Source organism: Pseudopipra pipra, chromosome 7, assembly GCF_036250125.1.
Source record: "Pseudopipra pipra isolate bDixPip1 chromosome 7, bDixPip1.hap1, whole genome shotgun sequence".
Classification (NCBI taxonomy): Eukaryota; Metazoa; Chordata; class Aves; order Passeriformes; family Pipridae; genus Pseudopipra; species Pseudopipra pipra.
This window is the reverse complement of record NC_087555.1, coordinates 33317806-33340440: the sequence shown is the minus strand read 5'-3', so window position 1 is coordinate 33340440 and position 22635 is coordinate 33317806. Positions and strand designations below refer to the sequence as shown.

The window sequence follows — 22635 nt, the reverse complement described above, 5'->3', positions numbered from 1 at the left end:
AGGCACTTAATAAAATTGAAAGATTCCAGGAAATCTAAATTTTCACAGAACATACAGAGAAAATTCTTGTTCTCTGGAATGTGATGAAATAAGAACAGCAGTGAAGTTCATGGTACACAGACACAGAGTAACCTACAACAGAAACTCATGTTTTTGCAAAGCTTGTGTTCTTGAAAAGGAAGCCCCAAATATTGTCCACTCAAAAAAATATGAGGAATGAGGAAACAGAGGTCATCAGGTAGTCATCAATTCAACCCTGACTTCACAACTCAGTAGCTTAAAAGCCCTAAGGGAAGACAGGAAATTCTGATGTCTTACCCAGTAGACACTGAGGGTTATCTGCTTTTCTGACTCTCACAGACCATTGTGGGGCTTGCATAGGATCCAGGTCCCTTAAAAACAAACCAAAACAAACTAAGGGCCATGTTGTCACCATAAGTTTGCGAGAGATGAGTATCAAATTGTCAATAAATGTATTGTCATAGTCAGTGAGGCCATGGAAGCCACAATATGCACCACATTACACAGGAGAACATGACAAACACTCTGAAATGCAAGCAAGAGTCCCTGTTCTCATGTAGGTACATGACACACAAGAAAAATTCAGTAGAACTAAATTGTCTTCTTTTGAAGTGTATTAATGTTGAAAACTCATTTCTGCATTAATTATAAGAAAGAAGGAAGAAACCCAACATGGTTTATTTCTCTCTAGAATAAAACCTGGATGACAGTTTTTGGGAGAGGGATGTCAATCAGTGAATTCTTTTTGCTCTCCACACTCCATTATTATCTTTTCCAAGAAATAATTTTCAAGTCTAACACGAGAATATGCTCAAAAAGAGAGGTGTGTGTTCTGTTGAGATTACAATACAATATTTTCTCACACAGTAATGCATTTAAAAAGAAGGTGTTTTCCCAAATGAGATGTTCCATCAGCTGACCTTACCACTCCTCAGAAGGGGTTCTTTTTCACACACAAAGCCACACACAGTGTTTTAGATGTCACTAAATGCAGTAGTTAAATAAAGTACATTTCTGGATATTTACAGTTCAGACAAAATACTTACGAATACACATCATTGTCCACAATTATGCCCTCTGCCAGGTGGGGCCAGGTAGTAGCTAAATGGAGCTCACTGAAACAAAGCAAGATTTCAGTCTTTCAGTGCTGGCAGAACGTGTTCAACTTCCCTGAACTGCCTACAGCACTGAACACTGTCTAATACATCCAAACAACTCCTGGATTTGCTGAGGGTGATGGGGCATTCAGAAGGGGACACATTGGAACAACTCAGTTTGCAGATCTGCTCAATTTAAGTCTTCTACAAATGTCATGGATGAGAGCAAGTCCAACCCTTGAACAAAGGCACATAATTTTTAAGGTTTATCTTCAGTTAAGTTATATTTCAACATAATAATTTCAGAGATAAATAGAGTACTCCAGAAGTTTATGGTGCAAGACTTCATTTGAGCAGAGCTTCAGCCCTGAACATCATCAGACAATTTTGCAAATGGTCTCGTTTGCTATTAAACCATGTTCTTGATGTACTGGAATAATTAAATATCTGTTAGGGACATCCTAAGTGGTAGGTGGGCAAAGCTAAAATCTGAAATAATGTACCTATAAGCCCTCCATTAAGGAAGTTATAAAACAGTTTTCTGAACTGTTGCTCACCTAATAGGATCCTCACAGGCACCAAATGGTAACTTCCCAAATTCAAGGCCTCCAACTTCTCCCCCAACTAGGGCATCTATATCTGAAGAAAAGTCAATACATTTTCCATGTGGAATTTGTTGAATATTTGAAGCAACATATCATCTTAATTTCACAGTAAAGACTGTAGCATGTAGATGACCAGAGAACAGCTGAGCAACCAGGGTGACTGAGCATTGAAAACACAATCCTAGCACACAAATTGCTTCCAACAGAAACTGGGAAGTAATCATGCAACAGGACATTCAAAAAGACAGATAAAATTCTCGTAATTCATGTTGAGGGAAGGCTATTCCCTTCACACAGGCAAAGATGAGAGTTGTAAAGACAGACTTAAAGATTCAGTGTTGACACAAGAACAGACAGACACAGAAATGCCATAAAAATATTTGGGCAGCAAATCAGCTCCAAGCAGAAAAGGAAGACTCCAGAAGAGCAACTTGCAGAGTGAAAAAACTAGTTTTAAAATGTTGACAATTTTGTGAAAAGACGATTATGTCTCCTACAGCTACGGACTTAATCAAATTACCTGGGAGATTCCTTGTAATCCCATGTACTTAAAGATGCCTCCCAACATCCTCAGACACTTCCCATGTTATATTCTTCAAATACATAAATCAAAACCAGACAGCCTTCACTGAACAGAAATTTGAATGGATAATAATGCACTGTAATGCCATTATAATAATGCTATTACAGCATCTGATCTGTCATTTTAAATGCATCTGGAAAACTGTTTACATACAAAACAAGTGAGGTATTAGAACAGATAAAGTATTTGGATCACTTAATTACATAATTTCTTCTTCAGAGAAGATAAAAGGCACATTTAAATTCCTTTTATTTGAGAAGAGCTAATTGAGTGACAGTAGTAAGTTACAGGTCTAGTTCTTCACAGTGACCATAAAACCACAACTGCACATAGCAACAGCAATAAAAATTATACTGACTGTCTCCAGTCTCTGCAACACACTTTGACACTGGCTCCCTTAACCAGAACCCTCTAAAGGAGAAGTTATTCCAACAGCTCAAATCTAGAAATATGATCAAAGTAGTACAACTCATCCATCACAAACCAGGGATCCTGACTCAGTGAGTAACTACAGCAAGGCAGAGAGACACCACAGAGAATAGATTCCTGTGTCTGCAAAAACAATAAAAGAATAAAAAAATCTGTAGAATTCATTTCCCAAGTTCTTTAGGTAACCTTGGTTTACTGAAAGAGGGAAACTATAATTTAAAACAGCACCGATTTTCTCTCCCTAAAGAGCAGGACTCTCCTTAAACATATGTTCAACATACATTCCTTAGCTACAAAGCACACAGAATCAACCTCACTACAGACTTCTTCAAAACATACCTTTCATTAGTGTATTTTCTTTTTAAGCAAAGGAAAGTCAAACAATTAAATAAGCAGACCAAGGCCACACAGAGTTCCCTCTCTCTAAATGCTGCCCTAAATACTTTAACCTTGTTATGTAAAACCACTACCAAGTCAAGAAAAGAACTTGGGCATTTTAAGTGCTCCACCACCTTGTACCTACAACACCACATCACTAATAAAATTTATGTTAAGGAGGAACTAACATTTACCTTCTTCCTATAGGTTTGTTTACCTCTGAGCCAGGAGAAATTTATTATTTATTTTTTGATGCTACCTATATAGAAATAGGTCTGTTAAAAACAAATCCTTGATACCCAAGGAAGACAGTGTCACTATCAAGCAACAATAGGAGAGATCACTTTGGGAGTACCAAGTGAGCAACTACCTCTGTTTTTCCTAAACAGCATTGCTATGGCATAAACTTATAAAGTCTGGTGCGTGTACTTTAGATTCAAGACTATATGTTACTTTTCCCCTTTTCCACTCATACAAGACTACTACAATAAAAGACTTGACCAGAAATTGTTCATGCAATAAAAAAAATATATAAACCAACTGCTTGGCTTATTCAACACTCTGTAAACAATAACAACAAAAATCCAAACTTTTACCTCACGTGAGGTCCATATAACACTTTCTGCTTTTCCCATTGTCAATATAGATAGTGAGGTATTAAAATAAGGTACTTTATAGAAATAATTGACAAATACTCCCATGAAGTATTAGCACCTGAATCTAAACATTTCCCTAAGGAATTCAGGGCAGAGTTCTCCACAGATTCAGTCACCTTTTTCACTTCACATATATACTACCATTTTAGAAGTATCACTGCATCTCTAAATGCTAAAAACCCCCCATGTTTCTAGGTACAGCCCTACCCAAAACACCTGTCCCAGCCATGAGGCACAGACCTGATTTCAGAGGAGCTTTAAGCCTGCGAGCCCAGCACAGGGAGTGGGACTGGACTCGGTTGAAAGTGAAGCCTTTCCTACTCACACAGAAAACGTTTTCGTCCGTCTGGCAAGATACACCAAGAGCACTGACTGTCTTAAAACACATTATTCTGAGGACAGGGATCTCCTACCTGGTGGCTGCTGAGGCCAGAAGTACTGCTGCCAGTCCTGGAGCACGTAGGTCAGCCGGATAGCCATGCTAACGGGAGGCAGTGGTGTTAGAGGGCACCCCTTCAAAATACCAGAGAAGAAATTCAATAGAAAGAGTATATCCTCTCAAACACTCCAGGGCTTGGACATAAATAAGTCACAATAGCTTGTATTAGAGCTAATTTTAGCAGAACTGCGACATCCCAAGTATTTGAAGGTTGGACTTGATGAACCTGGAGGTCTTTTCCAACCGTAATGATTCTGTGATTACTGGTAAAGCCATTGCTAAACACAACAATCACAGATAAAATGCATGAGACATTTGTATGCTCCATTTAGCTGGTAATTCAAGTAACTCTGACCCAGAATGCATCAGGTTTTCATTAAGGATTTTTCTCCTCAGTGTTTTGCTCAGATTGCTTACTACCAATACTGGTTGTGTAGTGCTGCAGGCAGCCAGACCACTCTGTAAACAAGCAGCCCTCTCAGCCTCCTCACATCCCAAAGTGGTGTTCTTCCCTCTCAGCTTGGGGAGCTACAAAGTATCAAAATAAAAACCCACCCCAACCCTCCCTTCTCCTTTCCAATAACAAAATAGAGTTTGTTTGGGCCATGGGGAAGAGGGTTGTTACAAGGAAACTGTAAAACAGACACATTATTTCACATCCCAGTGAAAATTAAATGTGAAGGTGGTAACATCTGGGAACCAAACGCAAACCATCAGTCTTTACGGTCAGATACTGGTGAATCTACAAGCATCCAGGTAATAAAATAATTATCCCTAATCTCAGTTTTATACATTCAGCTGCACTTACAATCTTGGTTTTGAAGATCTCCAGCAGCCCTGATAAGTGAGTGTACTGGCTGGGCACCTTGCGCAGATGGACCATCTCGAAGTCAGTCCGGACTCCCGGGCCCTGACATTCCCCGACGTACATCCGGCGCCACTTCTGGTGTATCTGCACGAACAGTGGTATCTGACTGCAAAACATGAATATTTCAGATTATTTAAGGTGTCATGCTGTCTTGTAGTCTTTAAAACTAGCTAAACATTTTAGCATCATTTCAACGTCATTTCATATTCTTTGGAATGTATTTTCTCCTAGTGGAACGCACTTTAAAACACTTGACAAGGAATCAAAGAAAAATGCTATCAATGTCATCATCAAAGAGAATGCCTAACAAATTGTCATGTCACAGTCACAGCCATATCCATGACTTCAGTTACCTAATTTTCAGTCTAAAAAATTTCTGAGGAAGATCAAGAAGTTACTGTTATCACACATCGGGATGAAATCCTCCCGCATAAGTTATATTTTCTACTGTTTCTATATTATATTTTCTATTGTTTCTATATTTTCTATACATTATTTTTCCAACAACTTCTAGCAGTTTCTGAAAGCATTTAAGGTTTTTAAGCAAAAATGAATATAAACAACACATTGAATCAATCTTTTTAAAATCTCCACAGAAAATTTTTTAATCTTTCTCTAATGGTATTAAAGTGCAAACCCAACAAACTCTGAATGTATTTTGCTAACAATTTAACGCTTTTTCCTCACAAATGCAGCATGCTACAGTTTTACCTGGACATGTGAAAAGGTAAGAAATGTTTTCACCTACCAGCCAGTGTTCCCCAACGCAATGGAAATGGAACTCAGCAAAAGGTTACACTTGGATTCACTCACAACAGCCTCATTATTTGCAGCAGGAGCAATCACCACAAACTCCCGTAAGCCATACCTTGAGAAAGACAAAAAAAGAGCACATTTCTGGTCTTTAGCAAGCCAGCTGAAAAAGAATTTTTAGAAACACTGTGACCTGAATAACCTAATTGTCACCAACAGACTGTGGAATCTGATTTGATGTGAGTACCTCTGTCAGAGAGGTCAAGAACTGAGTGGGCAGGGAGTGCTGCACAGTCCGAAATCACAAACCACCTGAGCTCAACAACACTCAAACCTTGTGAAGTGTTTGATTGTGAGGACTTCCAGGTCTATCAGTCCTGAGGCTTTTTATTTTATAATAACAACAACTGTAACCGTTTATACACAAAAACAATCTCTAGAACAATGTTATAATGTGCTAAAGATTTGCATTACTAAGAACATAGTTGCTGTTTCTTAAGGTGCTGCAGCTTCCCTTTTTAAGAATGTACCTAAATACCACATATATAAAAATTTGGTTGATATATGAAACTGAGACAAAAGTCTTTGGGGACAAAAAACAAAAGTAAAGATAGGCCTTTTTTTGCACGCCTTTCCTGTGTCCAGTACGAAGAATCATTTTCCTTAAGCTTTAACTTTCAATTGAAAAACAAATATACAAGTGCTTGTGCCAGCATCAGAGATTTCTCAATTGCTGTGCTGGTTTGCATTAGAGACAGGAGGCAGGGTACATACCATCTCACCAGGCAGTGAGCTCGAGGGGGGAAGTCGTTGTTCATGCACAGCAAGTCCTGCATTGGCAGCGGAAGGGCATCTGTGAAAAAAAAAAAATCCATATCTAAGATCATCAGCATCCATCCAGCTCACTTGCAAATTGCTTAGATTAGCATTGTGTGAATGCAAAGCATACTAAAAGCAGAAATGTTAGATCACACCCATCAGATCTCACAAAATCTCACTCAGAAACAAATCAACACGCTGTGAATTCCACATTCTGACACTGCCTTTTGTCATATCCTTACAGGTACGTGAGGGAACTAGCAGGTACCTTCTGCCAGCTCTTCTTTCCCATCTTTGTCACTGGGTTCTTGTACAAGATAATGGTGGGTAACTGAGAATTTGAAGTCCGCAAATGAAATTTCATCTGATTTCTCTTCCCATGTCCCTGTGGTGTATATACCCTGCATACAAAAATATACTATTTTGTCAACAAATTTAGGTTAACATTCATTAGTATATTACCTACGTGATCAATAATGTTTATTTATGGTTTTCTATTGCCAAATATTTATTCATAAATAGCTAAGCATGATTTAATTTCAAAAAAAACAATGCTCAAAGCACTTCATTATAAAGGTGGTTGAATGCTAAAATCCATGTTGTTGATAATCACGTTCATTCCAAGGATCAGATATCTCCCTGAGAAATCTTCAGAATTATATGGCAATAAAGGGGCAGAAATATATTCTCATATGTTACTATATATCTTAAGTATATGCACCCTCAATTTTGCCAGAGACAGAAGCTTCTCATCTGGGACTACACCTAAACCAATCTGTGCAAATATTACCTTGATATTTACTTTGAATACACTTCCGCTAACAAATTTTTTTTTTAATCTTTAATTTGCAAAAATTCTGTAAGGATAATTCATTTTTAAGCATAAATACAGCATAGGAGATTCTAAGAAAATCGGCATAACTGTACAGAATTCTGTGCTGCTGCTAAAACAAAGCAACTTGGACAACCCTCTGATCTGTAAAGGGTATTAGGAGAGGTCTGGTCTAGCAAACAAGACATGTAGGAACACACACACAGCTAAGGTGTAAAATTAGTTCATTAGATAACAGAAGTTTTTATTCTGAATGCTCTGTACCCTGGCTAAAATCAAGAATTATTGAATTCCTCTGGAAACACAGCAGCCATTCCGTCCGGAACAGCTGAATTTGTTTGCACGGGTATGCAGAAGAGCTTAGCAATTTCCTCTGCATTTTACAGGACTGAGAAAGCACCACAAAGGCTCCAATTAGACTCTGAAAAAAATCTCTCCAATCTATGAAACATTCTGAGTCACTGTGCAAACCTCAGCCACAAGTACATGAGGTGTGACAGAGGCACAAGGCAGGGGGAAAAGATTCCTTAAGAATTTACAGCAGCTTCCATCATTTTTCCAGATTCAAATTGAAAATAAAATAAAAAAAAAAAATCACTAAGTCCTATATGAAGATTCAGCTTTATCAACAAACAGCCTGTTTGGCAGACGGCCCATCAGTAAATTTACAGCAACTGTTTGTCAAATTGGCACTTTTACAAGAGACATTCCCTAATAAAAATCATTATCTGCCACACTTAAGAAAACAGCAATAGATAAAATGTATGTGTGAATGACTAGTTAGCAATTCAAATTCTAAAAGAAAACTCAAAAGCTGTAACTGACCTTTTCTAGAGGTTTGCCTGAAGAAACCCCAATAAGTTTCCAGTCATTCAATACTTCTTCTACTTTTGAAATAAATCTATTAGGGAGGGGAAAAGGCATTAATATTTACCGAACGCTGAACTTGTATTATAATTCATCTGCTCAAAATCAGGCAATTTGTTGTCCTACTATGGAACTCCTTTAAAAAACCCAAAGAACAAACAACTAACAAAAAACCCCACAACAAGAAGTAAAACAATAAAACCAGAACAATTGCTTCCTTGTACAAATAAAACAGATCTCCTATGCTTACATTTCAGATTATAGTTACTCTTAGCAACTGCTATGATCATCTTTTGAGTGTTTATAAAGAATCTCACCGTTTTCTTTTTCTGATATTGCAGCACATAACATTTAACATATGGTCTTGTTTCACTGCTCACAGATAAATAAACATTTGAGACAATTATACGCTACACTTAATATCTCTGTCTCTTACGATAAACATAAAAAGCGTTTTAAAAAAAATAAAACATTAAGAATGCAAGAGCATTATTCACCTTTAGATTTGTATATCGTTCTGCTAACTTTTAAAGGATTCAGCTACCAGATGACTATTTTAATAATCAGGCAGCTAGTTAAAAAGTGTATAAGCCTTCTGAATGTATATTTTAATTCCTTGCAAACAGATGTTAAACTGGGCCTTTCACTAAGTTCAGAAACAGCTCGACTAGAGCGTCTTCACCACCCTCGGGCGCGGCCTGAGCCGGACGTGGCACAGTCGGGACGCGGCTCCGGGAGCCGCCGGGTGCTCCCAGGTGCCGAGAGCGGCCGTGCCGGGGGGTCCCGGCTCCTCCCGGCGGGAGCGGCCGGGCCGAGCACGGCGGAGCCCCCGCGTCACCCCCGCGGTGAGCGAAGGGGGCGGCGGCACCTACCTCTCCCACTCGGAGGCGGTGGTGAAGTCCGTGATCTCAAACACCTCCGACTCGGGCTGCGGGGAGAGAGCGGGAGAGGCGGTGAGAGGGGAAACCGAGGAGAGAGACCGGTGAGAGCGGGACAGGCAGGGAGGGGGAGAGAGGAGGGGGAGGAGCAGGACAAACACTCACTTCGCTGTCCGCCGCCATCTTGCGACGCGGCCGGGCCGCCGCGGGCGCGGGGGCTGCCGGGAAAGCGGCGGAGGGCGGCTCCCCCTCACAGCTCGTCCCGGCTCCCTCTCACAGCCTGTGCAGCTCGGCCTCCTTCACAGCCCGTCCTGGCTCCCCGTCACAGCCTGTCCAGCCCGGGCTCCTTCACAGCCCGGGTGTTTCTCACAGCCCGTCTAGCCCGGGCTCCCACACAGCTCGGCTCCCCTTCACAGCTCTTCCCGGCGGGGCTCCCTCCCAGCCCTGCTCCTGCCTCCCCACGCCCCGGGCTCCCCTCCCCGCATCCCCCCTCCCTGGCTGGCTCAGCCCCTCATGGGCGCTGTCAGGGGATGTCCGCAGTCGTGGTCGCCTCACCGCGGCGGGAGCTGCTCCCACAGACCCTCCGGCTCCGTCAGGGGCAGCCGGGTGTGCCGGGTACCCGCGGGTGCACCAGTAACACAGCCTTGGTCGGCCGGCCGGGGGCTGCTGTCCCCAGGGCTCGTGTCCCTGCTCCCGCCTAGTCCAAAGCCGCCCCCTCGCTTGTGCCTCCCCGCAGTCGTGTCCCGGGGGACGGCGGCCAAGTGCTTCTGGCATCCAGCAAACCATCTCAAACACCCTTTCAGCTCAGCCTGAGCCCCACCGTACCTTTTTTATCCTTTCTTCCCTCTTAACAGTCTGCTACTTAAAAAAAGAGGAAATATCCTTTAAATCTTCTGTTTACGGCTGCCAGAAACGAGATTAAAAATACTCAAGAGTAACTGGGAGCGTCGAGGTGAGGGACTGAATGCGAACTTAAAATGATGTAGGAACAGATAAAGTATTAAAAACATAAAAAAAAAGACAAACAGAAGAGAGGAGCAGGGTTTTGTTTTGCGTGCTGGGAGAGCTGCCCTGTGATTAGAGCTTAAACGGCGACACCGTTTAGCTTGGCCGTGTTTGTTTTCACAGGTCACTGCTGCTCTTTGAATTAAACTCCTCCAAGTAAAATACCCCCTGGAGGAGTTACCTCGGCAACGTCGGGTAAACTCAACAGCCTCGTGTCGCAGGAGCCGCCTACAGAAAGAAGAGCCTGTGAGCTCCGCAGTCAGGAAAAGACGCCGAAAATCGAGTCCAAAAGTGTGTAATCTATGTTGAATTCCTCGCTGGCCAGCAAAGGAAGGCGGCTGTGAGCTGAAAATGCTTTATAACTTCTCTCTAGGTTGCTGTGCCTCTTTCGCTCTTTGCTACTGAAGCACCAGGTAAGATTTGTTTGTGCCTTTTTGCAGAACCTCCTCACTTATTATTTTGAAGTGGGTTTTTTGTATCCAAAAAAAAGTGCAGAGTCTGGAGAAGTTCACCATCTGACTCTTACTAGACTAATATAACGGGATGAACATTTTGATGGATTATCCATAGGAATGAGAAATCGAGAGTGCTTCTAAGCTACTTTTGCACAGTTCATTGGATGATCTTGATGACAGGTGAGTCAAAGGTAGCTATAAGTCATTCCATTTTTCCTTGTTTCCTCTTCTGTAAACCAAGAATGATAGTACTGTCTGATGTCTGGCTGTATATAGTTATAAAATAGCACACATTTCTCAGATGTCATATAAAATTATTGTAAAAAACTAATCTAGCAAAATGCACTAGTCTGTTGGGAAGGCTGCTACGTGTTTCCAAATAATTTTTTTTTTTTTTTTTCTGATAGAATCAGTAACAAAAGCCTAATTCTTTCCCTGACTAGCAATACTGAGTGGCAATATGCTACTATCCAACAAAATCCATGTAGGCCCTTCATTTCCAGTGACCTCTGTAGTGACTTTGAAATGAAGAGACAGGTACAGAGATTGTTACTTGCCATCACTAACTTGAGGAAAAGAGCAGAGAGAAAATATAATTTATAAAGAAATTAGCACCATAGGAGCCACTAGGTGTCCTATTTTTATAGTTCTACTTGTAGATTCAATAAATATCAACATAACTTTAAAATACCTTTCTTTTAGCCTGCAATGCACATTAAAGAACTTAATTACTTTCTAGCACCCAGAGGTACCCAATGTAATAATTTGACACTGTTATTCATAAATGTTTAAATATATATTAATTCATGTACATTCAGACATATTATATATCTGACAATATTATTTATTTCATGTACAATATCTTATCTTTTTTTACTATAAATTATTTATTAAACAGTAAAGACATTGGTAAACATTTTAATACAGATATGAACTAATATTCGTCATTGTATTTTCTTTTATTCATTTCAATCCACTCTCTTTAATTACCTTAGATGTTCTTGTCACTTGAGAAACTGAAGTTCAGTATGTTTTTTAGAAAGAGTCCCAAATCCATCAAAACTATTAACTGAGATTAATTTTATTTCAAGAATTAGCTGTCTAGAATTTCAAAACTTCAAATCCTTCTACTTAACCCTCTCATGTTTCTTCTTTAAGAGTCTGCACTTTGAGATTGTTTTGTGTTGTTTTATTGGCTACTTATCCTTCTTAACATATGTTGTAGAAAATAAATGTATGAAAAGAGAAAATACTTGCTGTTTTAATTTCCCGAGATCAGCTCTTTCAACAACCAGGAATTATCTAACAAATGTTTTTAGCACTAATTTGATGCAAATTTCAAGGGGTTTTGGTTTTATAAACACAGTACATTTTGAGTAATATGTTTTTCTAAACATACATAAAGATGCTCACAGAAAAGTACACTCATGGTTAAGATATTATTTCTGACAATGCAATAGTTTAAAGTGAAAACAAAAGTTTGCTACTAATAAGTTAACAGGCCAACAACCTCAGGTAGTGACTCTTGGATTTTTAATAATTTCAGGTACTTTTAAAATGTTTTTGTCTTACTGATGGCTCTGGAATAATGAAATATAAATTACTGCTTTGTACATGTGAATCAGTAATCAATTAACAAACTGTTCTTTTCAGGTTTCTGGACCTTAATACATTTAAGGACAGTATGTCTGACAACCAGCAAAATAAGAGGAGAAGCAAAAAAGGTAGTCTGACCAAAGTTTATGTGTATAAAGTGTAAGATGAGGGATCTGAAGAAGGAAAAGTACAATAATAACTTAAAATCTGGATGTTTGTCAAAACTAAGCAACCATAGTAAAATATGAAATCAAACTCAGAGTTACTTTCCACCTTTGTAAAGCCTTGAGATTTGTTTGGTTTTCATATTTTTAAATGCTCTACTTCTGCAGAGTTTCTGTCAATATTTGTCTTCTACTTCTGTTCTACTGATCTAGGTGCTGTAACTGGAATTATCTTCAGATGTTCTTTGCTTTTATAGTCCACTGAATTACTACACTTACCAAATAACTAAAAATAAATCAGAGTTATGCATTCACATTTCAAAAAAATTAGTCAAATGTAACATACTCTTATTTTTTTTCCTGATAGCTACTTCATGTACTTTATAATAATATTTTAATGCCCAAAAGCCACCATGTTTACAATGTGTTACTGCTCAGTGAATTAAACTGCTTCTGTGCAAATACTGATGTATTGTTGCAGGTTGTGGAAGTGTTGCTGCTCTTCAGGATGCAGATAAGACAATGGAAGAAATGCATCAGTCATACAAAGCTCTAGGAAAAAACAGGTTAATCAAATTACTGTTTAATTTGCAGTTGAGTGTGCACAAATGAAGACAAAGCAGGTATTAGTCTGTGAGTAAGGAAATATTTCTTAAGTGCCAGACATTATATTCAGCTTTATATGTTGTGTGGTGTTTATCTCTTCCCAATGGCAATTATTGGCCACTGCTGGGGGCAGGATATTGCATTAGATGAACAAATTATTTGGTAGAATATGGAAAAATATGGGATGTGGTTTTACATCAGAATCTGACTTATTAAAACCAGACAATTGCATACAGCTTTAAGATAAACTTAGGCTGTAGTTTTGTACCTCTTTTCAGCCACAATATTTATCTTTCTCCATATTTTTCATTCTTCAGAAAACAGGTGGCAGGAATCTGAGGCTTGTCTGCACAGCCTCTCTTCTTTCAGGCAGGCCAGAGCATATTTTTTAAGTAACAAGGGCACATCTGGGACTCAGAATTCTTCTGACACACATTGCTGATGAGTCATTAAAAATATAAACTGGAAGCAATCAGTTTTTGTCAAGAAGGAGAAGGTGAACAATATGTTTTTCAATTCCTGCTGTTGCTTGGTTAACGTTGTCTGTTATTCATTCTCACTTGTAGTCAATCTCTGGATTTGCAATCAGATGCTTCCAGGGAGAGGCACAACTTCCCAGATAAAGAAAGAAAAGATACTTTGGCATTTTTGGATTTAAAAAACTCCTTGTTCCCATCGTTCTCCAGTCATATGATTGTTTGAGCTGCTCCTTCCACTTACTTTCACTCTGTATTTTAGTTTTTGTTTTTGTCTTGCAGCCAAACAGCATCAACATCCAGACCATGGCCAGACCAACAAGTGACAAGTTTTCCAAGTAAAAATCTGTTTGCATTACAGAGGAGACATCCCACTTCTTTGTCTTTCTTCCCAAAGAAAGACAACATGGGATATGCCTTTGACTTCAGCTTTCTGCTACGAATCTCGTGCCCAGAATACAACATTTTAAAGTCATTCATGGGTTTAGATACTTTTCAGATAATAAAAGCACAAACACAACAAAGTAAGTTCAGTTTAAAAGCCACAAATTTTATATGAAGTTATATATTAGTTATCATATGAGATGGCAAAGCCTTAGAAGTCCTTTTTCTTTAAACTTTAAAGTTGTCTTTATGTCTGTTTGACTTCTTCACATAGACTTCAGCCATGTGTGAAGTTAATGATAACTTCTTTAATGTTATATATTGCAGAATGAAGGAGCTAAAGAGAATCAATGGCAAGCTTCACCATTCTTGTTACTCTATATAATGAAACTGAGCCCAAAAAATGTAAATTTAACTTCCTGTACCTGGAGTGGGACCGTGGTGGCATCTCTTTCACTTTTCCCTCACACTGGCAATATTAATTAGCTGCATACTGTAGTTAGCAAACATCTAAAATTGTGAAGGATTTGCTTAAATTATTAATGTCAAAATATTTTAGAAGTATAATATTTTATCATTTTCCTTAGAAAATGGAATTGTGAAGTTCAGTATCACAATGAAATTTCAACCTACAACATTTTCTGCACTGCAGATTTGTATCATAGTCCTGAGACCACCCATCTGACAGATTCTTGGTCCCCTGAACATCACAATTTGAAATGAATTTATAAATGAGAATTGTAGCATGTTTAAGAATATCAGATTAACATTTCATTTGTTTTGATTTTTAAGGGTTAAATGTAACAATGCTAAAAACCAGGAACAAGAGATCTAAGGTAAGATGGCATTAGGTATAATCACTGTTAAAAGTATTCTATCCTTTCAAAATCTTAAAAATAGAAATACAGAAGTCATGTAGGTAGCTTTCTTAGTCTCAGGTGGGTTTTTTTTAAGAAGGTGAAGTATTTTTACATTTATTTAGCATATATATGCGTGTGTGTCAGCACAGACAATACATCAGGGATTTTTGGAGGTAAAAGGTTGAAAGTTCAAAAAGATACAAAACCTCTTAAAATAGAAATATGTAATTTAATTTAACATATGAACATCCTATATGTTAAAAATATTAGATGTCTAGTTTTCCAAATTTAAAAAAAGCCCAAACAATTTTCTTATATTGAGTGGTAATTTAAAATTGAAGCTGAATTTTAAAACAGTCTTGCTATTAGATGAGTACTGAAATTGATTGTATTAACAAATAATAAATAATATCTTAGAATTAAACATACTTTAAATGAAATTTTGTGATAAGTGCAAATGGGATTTTTGGACATAACAGTTGTACTTAGAAACAAGCTCACAATTTTACATGTATCAGTGCTCCACACCATGTGAGCCTTAAAAGTTACAAAAGGTCAAATATAGGTTTTTTAGAAAAAAGAGAATTTGGCCTCTATGGATATAAATCAATAGTCCTTTGTACAAAGGACTCATTGAATCAGCTGTAAACTTCAGTGAAGCCACTGCAGGATACAGCAGCGTTCACAAGAAAAAAAGAAAAGTATAGAAGAGATCTGATACAGGATCATAAAAAGGGTTATGGGGAAAAAAAACATTTCAAATGGATGGAAATATTTAAGCAAAATAATTTAGCTGACCCCAGCTAAATTTTCATGTTTCATGCCTTGGGCTCTGATGATTCTAAAGCCATATCATTTGGGATAAACTGAGCATTCATACTAATGCCCCACAGGCCAGACAAAGCCTTAAGAACTGTGGATTTCAAACTAATAGACATTACTTTTCCTGGCATGTTCCAACCTCAGTTTGCCCTTGGAATGCAAACCAAAATTTCCTGCAGATTGCAAACTGATGTGGAACATAGACATGCAAATAAGTACTCTGAGTAGATGACTGTGTGATTATTTCTATTGCATCCATTTGCATGAAAATATACAGTATATTCAAGTTTATTTTTATTTCATTTCCTATAAAATAAAGAATAGAAGTACTATTTTCAGAAAATTATTCTCACTGTTCATCTGAACAGTCACAACAAAGTGCTCCATTTCTCAGACCTTCCAAAGAGAGATGTTAACTTCCACTAATGTGATGGGGAAAGAAGGAAGAAGGGAGGAACAATAAAACACATCCCCTACCTAACAGACTTCTGTGTTAACAGCCCTATGAAAATGGCCTTTGGGTTTATCCATTTACCTTCACTGGAACTCAAGTGCAGACTGTGCTGTTTTCCAGTGTACCCAAAACTCTCAGTGATTACATTTTACCTGTATCTGTGTTGTAGCACATTATTAATTTTTTTTTAATGGAAATTACAGTTTCATCTACCACCAGTGACATGTGAGCCTGTAAGAACAATTCATCTTGCTCCTCTAGAGGATGATATTGTCAATGAAAGCAGCAACATCAGAAATATTTTAAATATTATGAACTCCATTCCTCAGCCTATAAAATCAGTTACCAAATTTTATCATAATCAGTTAGACAATCTATTCAAAAGGCACAGTGAAAAGTCATCAGACTTGATTGTGGCTACAATTTCTGATAAGGTCACTCCAGCAGAAGACCTGTACTGCTTCAGCACGAGGAGCTGTTCTAAGTACCCCAGCAAGGAGAAAGAAGGAGTTCAGAGCCATTTGGGATGGAGGGAGGCTGCCGTAGGTGCCCACGCTGACAGGAATGAGCAGGTGAAGTTCCAGTGCTCAGTGGTTTGTGAGAACACCGATCCTGTGAGCCAAGCCGGGCTCTGTGGTGATGGTCACCCCCACCTGAGCTCCAGTGATGCTCTGGTCAGCTGTGGCAGAGCTCAGACAACATTTACCATGTCGAGCAGCAGCGATGCCTCAAGAGCTGGCAACGAGCAAAGGGCAACAGAGAATTGCTGCAGCACTGGCCCAGAAGAAGGAGATGCTGCAGAGATGGCGCTGGATTGTGCACCGTGTGAAGGTGCTGAAAGGGCAAACTCTGTGCTTGGCAATCATGATGTAGATCTTTCCTGTGAAAATGAAGTGGCAGAGGCCTACCATGCCTTAGAAGATAATTCTGTAGTTGCAGTAATTCCCACAGTAGAAGTTCAAGATCCCTCTGGAAAACAAACAGAAAATTGTGTCTGTCTCTCTGAATCTGAAATGGAAAAAGAAGAAATGTCAGAAGCTACTCCAGAAGACCAAAGTGAGCTTGTACCTGCTGTTCATGTTACATTCTCTGAGCAAGAGCCAGCCAGGGAACCACACATTGCTAAACAACTCCCCCCAAAAGAGAGTGGTGTTCATGACCTGCCTCCTCAGGGTACTCAGAGCTTCAACGTTCTCGCTCACAAAGAAAACGACAAAAATAAAAGAAAGATTAATAGAAATAAATATTCATCCAAATCTAAAATTAATAACAAGCTAAAGATGTCTAAAGACTTCATTGTTTCTGATGAGATTACCGCAAAACATAATGCCAAGAGTCAGATTTTTCCTTCTTTAGAACTGCCACAGGTGAAATCTGAGACTTCCCTGAAGTGTCAGAAAAAAAAACCTCAAGGAGACAAAGGCCATTTTTCTCAGAGTGCTCAGAAACTCAAAAAGCAAAGTTTCTCCTGCAGTTGCAAAAATTCAGTTGAGTTAAAGAACAGTGTTACTCCACTTTCTCTGCCACACCCACCATCTGCCTTAGATTTTGGAGACCTGAAATACAGTGACATGTTCAAGCAAATCAACTCAAATGACCAAGGCCCGGGGATTTATGAAATGTTTGGAACTCCTGTGTATTCCCACGTGCGGGAGCTCGAGCGACACGAGAGCAGGTTTTATAAAAGTGTTTGTTCTGCTCCCTCAGGGAGAGGCACTGTCAGCACCTGCAGATGTACCTGCACCAAAGGGAGGGAGAGCAGCAGGGTAAGAAACACTCCAAAGAAAACACATCCCAAGCCAAAGAAGACAAAACCTGGCACTAAACAAAAGCAGAAATGTTCAATCCCAAAGGATGGAAGTACCAAGTTGAGTGACAGCAACACAGAACAAGATAATGTGGTAACTTCTGATGCAGATTTTCAAACAAACACGTCAAGAAGCACGGCATTGTCTCATGGAGATACAGATCACCAGGTTATGTTGTTAGAAGAGCTTTCTCAGTCAACTAAGCAAAATGAAATTTTTTCAAATTCAAACTTATCAACTATCAAAGAAGTTACTTTGGAGCAGTCTTTAGACAGACAGGATGTATCCAACCATCAGAGAGCTGCTCCCTGTGGCCAGAATCTTCTTCAGCTCAGTGATGAAGACTGCAGAGACTGTGTTGCTCCAAGGAGCAGTCTGCTAACAACAGACCAGAACATCTGTGTATCCCAGTGCAGAGGGAATATGGATGGTGGCAAAGGCCTGGAATCAGACCAGGCCTCCTTCAAGTCTGTCAATAAGGGTGAAGCATCACCCTTTTTAGATAGACTGGAGTGTCAATCCCCTACAGAAAAATCAAATCACAGTTGGGCAAACACCCTCCAAAATAGTATTTTGGCAAATGAATTGAGTCAGCCTTCAGTGACTAAAAGCCCCAGTTTCCAGACAAGTCAAAACACTTTGTCCTGGACAGATAAAGATGTGACTGATGAGTTGCTTTGTTGCCTGGCTGAAGAATTGCTCATGCTCGAAGAAAAAGACACGAACTCTGCAAGAACAAAACATACAGGTTCTAAAATGCAAAACACACATGCTGAAGAAGAAAATATGATTAGTGGAGATGGAGCAATAGTAAATAATGCTCTAGAGAAGGTAAAAGTAATTTCTTGTAACTTGCTACCTCCTTTGAGTGGTGCTTCACTCAAGTTTGGATGAAAGACAGGAGATATGTGCTTATTAAAGATCCAATCTCTTTTCCTTGGGCCAGCTGCCCACTGATTCTTCCAGTGCTCTGTTGAAGACACCCATGTTAGAGGCTGCATGTCAGGACACAAGCCAGAAGGTACTAAGGCAGGACAAGAATAGCTGTCAAAGCTTATATCATGGGTCAAGATAAATTGAGAAGTTGTTGTGAAAGAAGAGAATAGGCTATTTTAGTTGTAGAGCAGGTATAAAATGTTTTGGGCAAGGCAAAAGCTCTTGAGATCTTGAAGCTAAGGAATATGAAAAGATGCTACAAACAGTCCTTGTATACCCAAAAGGGCAATGGCCTTGAATCTGTGAGTGCAACCAGACATTTTTACAGGTATGAACTACAAGTATTGGTTTATCAGGCAGACTTAAGGATGTTTAATTAATGATTAATCAGAACTTGGAGCTCAGAAGGCTCAGATTCTGGTCCCCAAGTCAGTTAAGAGCTGTCACCTGCCAAGGTGCTTATCTACCAGCACTGCTCCTCCTCTGCCCTGTTAGCTTTTGGGCTATTTAAATCACAAATTTGTAAGGGAATTTCTTTCACTACCTGTTGATCCACCCCCCACCCCCCCTTATGTTTCTGCAGACACAGGTGCCAGTTATACCTCCATTCTCACTGCAGAGATCCCTGGCTAGATGGAGGAATTATTGCTGTCTTACTTACCTAGCCTTACCTAGCATAGCAATTGTATGGATGGGCTGGGTGGGGTCTGTGTATATATATAAATCTATAGAGCAGAGCCATGACAGGAAAAATTATTCCTTATAAAAATTGTAAGGACAATATGAAGTCTTTCTTTTCCTCTCTGCTTTCTCCCCACACTGACCAACATCTTTCAAGCAGAGTTGCAGTAAAGCCTTTTTGGCACCAAGTGAAGAAAGTGGCCTTTTAAACTTAGATGAATCTACTAAATTATCAGGAAGCAGCTTAACTACCAAGGATCCTATCACGTGGACAAGAGGGGAAGTCCTTGGAAAGGGAGCCTATGGCACAGTAAGTAGTTGTCTTAATGTTAAGAGATGTGCTGGTTGTGGCTGAGCTACACTTTGTCTCATAACTGGCTGTCGTCCTATTCAACGAATGACTTCAGTATTTTGGGTTATACAATGGGACAAGAAACATGACAAACACAAAAATACTATTTAAAATAAGTAAATACTTTATTTCACATTTCATTTTAATAATTGCTGGTTTCGCTGTAGGTGTACTGCGGTCTGACCAGCCAGGGACAGTTAATAGCTGTAAAACAGGTTGTTTTGGACACGTCAGATCAACTCACTACAGAAAAGGAGTACCAGAAGTTTCACGAGGAAGTTGATCTCTTGAAGACATTGAAGCACGTCAACATTGTAACGTACTTAGGGACTTGTCTGGAACACAACATTTTAAGCATCTTCATGGAGTTTGTTCCTGGCGGCTCCATTTCCAGTGTTATCAATCGCTTTGGCCCGTTGCCAGAAGTTGTCCTTTGCAGATACACCAGGCAAATTCTGCAGGGGGTTGCCTATTTACACGCCAACTGTGTGGTGCACAGAGACATCAAGGGCAACAACGTGATGCTCATGCCCAGCGGGACGGTGAAGCTCATTGACTTTGGCTGTGCCAGGCGCTTGGCCTGGATCAGCCCCGGCGGCACCCGGAGCGAGACGCTGCGGTCCGTGCACGGCACTCCCTACTGGATGGCTCCGGAGGTGATCAGCGAGTCGGGATACGGCAGGAAATCAGACATCTGGAGCGTCGGCTGCACCGTGTTTGAGATGGCAACGGGAAAGCCGCCCCTGGCTTCCATGGGCAGGATTGCAGCCATGTTCTACATCGGGGCCCACAGGGGGCTGATGCCTTCCCTTCCCGAGGGATTCTCCAGCGCTGCCGTGGATTTTGTGCGTGCCTGCTTAACCAGGTGTGGAGAACCTTAACTGGAAAATGAAAGGAAGAATGCAGACAGTTTGGATTGTAGAGACTGTTGGTAGGAGCTTAGGTTACATCTTATAATATACGTCTCTTTTGTAAATGCTTAGGCTTCTCAGCATTTCAGGAAAACCTCTAAATAATAGTGTATATAAAAGAGCTTTAATCTCTATAATGGTATAGAAAAACCCTCACAAATTCTCTTTTTGTAGGCCTTACACTCATCATTTACTTTTCTGTAATTTTCATGTAGAAACACCACTGAGTTTTAGACAAAATGTTTGATAAATTTCTTTGATGTGTTTTGCTGATCCAGTATTGCTTGAGTTTGGCTTATGTCAGGCAAGTTTTTTTGAGGACAATATTCTAAATGAAAGGGCTTCCAATTAATTCTTATCTTCTGCAGTGGAAAAATCTATTATCACTGCCAGTCCAGGAAATACTTGAAATGCAATCTTTATTAGAAACATAAAGTTCTCTGTATAACAACCCCAAACCACTAGCATCCACTCATTATAAGAATTATTTTTGTGGTGTTTGTTTTGTTTAAAATATCAACTGTGTCCCAATGTTTAAATGGACTATCAGTTTCAAGAGCTAAGTTCCTGACCTCTGTGTAGTTTTTATAAAATTAGGAGCAGTCTTTTACATATCTCTAAAGATCAGATTTGAGTACAAGAGAGAAGCATGTAATTTGGTGGGCATGACAGTGGTCTTGGGGGCAGGAAACCTGATTTCTAATCCTTGGATTAGAATTGTTAGGGAATGGTTCTGGTTCCTGTGGACCACATAACACTAAGAAAAATTGTGGGCTGTATATAGTGACATCATATATACTTTGATTCAGAGAGAAGAGGGTTTAAAAGGGAGAAGGAATTTTTAGGTAGAGGGAAAAATACAGAATTTAGCTTTTCAAAAGTCTGGAGGCACCTGTGGTGACAAAAACTTAGTGTATGATCTCACCATATCCTAAATATAAATGCCTCCCTTATCCCATATTCCCCATTAGTTTATTATTTGAGGAATTGGTGCCCTTTATTCCTTTCCCTGTTTTTTTCCTTCCAAATTGCAGGTTGAAAAAGCCCAAAGCCCTTGGCTCTAGCAAGCCAATATTGTAATTACTGTCCTGTAATTCCATAGAAATCATAGAATGGCTTGGGTTGGAAGGGACCATAAAGACCATCTAGTTCCAACTCTGTGCCATGGGCAGGGACTCCACCCACTAAACCATGGGCAATTGTTCAGGGCCCCATCCAGCCTTTAACAATTCCAGGGATGACACATCCACAGCTTCTTTGGGCAACCTATGGGCTCCTTAACATGCATGACATTGACTGGAGATGACAGAACAGCCTGATTGATGGAGGATCAAACAAATAATTACCACTCTTCTTAAATACATTTTTTGGTTAACCTGAAACAGCCAAATTAGCAGAATTATTCAAAGCTCTGCAAGGAATTTAGAGGAATAGAGACTGATTTCTTTAAGAATAAAATATTTCAGTTTTATGATTCATAAATTCCAACAGTCTTTTCCCCTGAAGCCTCCCTTCCTTTCTACCAGCTTTATCAAGAAAACCTAAAAACGAGTAGCGACTGGAGAAATAAGAAAAAAAAAGGCTAATTTTGCATTTAGATTTTACGATTCCCTCAGAGGCACAATACTAATTTTATGTCCTGATTTTTGAAACTTTCAATGCAGAGATCAACATGAACGTCCTTCTGCTCTGCAGTTGCTGGACCATCCCTTTGTGAAAGGAAGACAGTGAATTTTTCAAAACTCTTGCCAAGTGAGTATCCATTTTCCATATAAAAGATTTCCACTCGTGAAAAGAAACCAGAAGGAACTGGACTTTTAAGGGACAGTGGAAATACTGGAGAGCAGTTGTGTACAAGGGGTCTTAGGCCTTTGAATAAACAGGCTCCAGCCTTCCACCA

General features: G+C 39.5%; 2 protein-coding genes across 9 annotated transcripts in view; one reads left to right on the top strand and one right to left on the bottom strand.

Moving 5' to 3' along the window:
* RAB3GAP1 (RAB3 GTPase activating protein catalytic subunit 1) overlaps window positions 1–9481 on the bottom strand; it is a 22950-nt gene extending 13469 nt beyond the window's left edge. For 2 of the 4 annotated variants that reach the window (XR_010432027.1, XM_064661590.1), the window contains exons 1-11: window positions 9391–9481; window positions 9220–9275; window positions 8306–8381; window positions 6917–7049; window positions 6604–6682; window positions 5825–5944; window positions 5017–5182; window positions 4183–4282; window positions 1676–1757; window positions 1068–1136; window positions 319–392 (exon numbers count right to left, since the gene is read on the bottom strand). Coding sequence is in view for 3 of the 4 variants with exons in the window: in XM_064661590.1 (XP_064517660.1) it covers window positions 319–392; window positions 1068–1136; window positions 1676–1757; window positions 4183–4282; window positions 5017–5182; window positions 5825–5944; window positions 6604–6682; window positions 6917–7049; window positions 8306–8381; window positions 9220–9275; window positions 9391–9408 (973 nt within the window). In the remaining variant the exon portion in view is untranslated. Of the gene's footprint in view, window positions 1–318; window positions 393–1067; window positions 1137–1675; window positions 1758–4182; window positions 4283–5016; window positions 5183–5824; window positions 5945–6603; window positions 6683–6916; window positions 7050–8305; window positions 8382–9219; window positions 9276–9390 lie in introns of those variants that run through there. The other 2 variants (XM_064661591.1, XM_064661592.1) reach the window with 2 other exon arrangements.
* MAP3K19 (mitogen-activated protein kinase kinase kinase 19) lies at window positions 9188–22635 on the top strand. Of its 5 annotated transcripts, none has more exons than XM_064661571.1 (10): window positions 9188–9300; window positions 10354–10643; window positions 12339–12409; window positions 12927–13011; window positions 13810–14051; window positions 14704–14747; window positions 16251–18686; window positions 19633–19782; window positions 19992–20689; window positions 22400–22635. In XM_064661571.1, the coding sequence occupies exons 3-10, from the start codon at window positions 12370–12372 to the stop codon at window positions 22464–22466; spliced, it is 3762 nt and encodes a 1253-aa protein (XP_064517641.1). In that variant the 5' UTR covers window positions 9188–9300; window positions 10354–10643; window positions 12339–12369; the 3' UTR covers window positions 22467–22635. The 5 variants fall into 5 exon arrangements, with proteins under 5 accessions (XP_064517641.1, XP_064517644.1, XP_064517642.1 ...); XM_064661572.1 differs by lacking the exon at window positions 9188–9300 and adding an exon at window positions 9531–10177; XM_064661573.1 differs by lacking the exons at window positions 9188–9300; window positions 10354–10643 and adding an exon at window positions 10652–10865.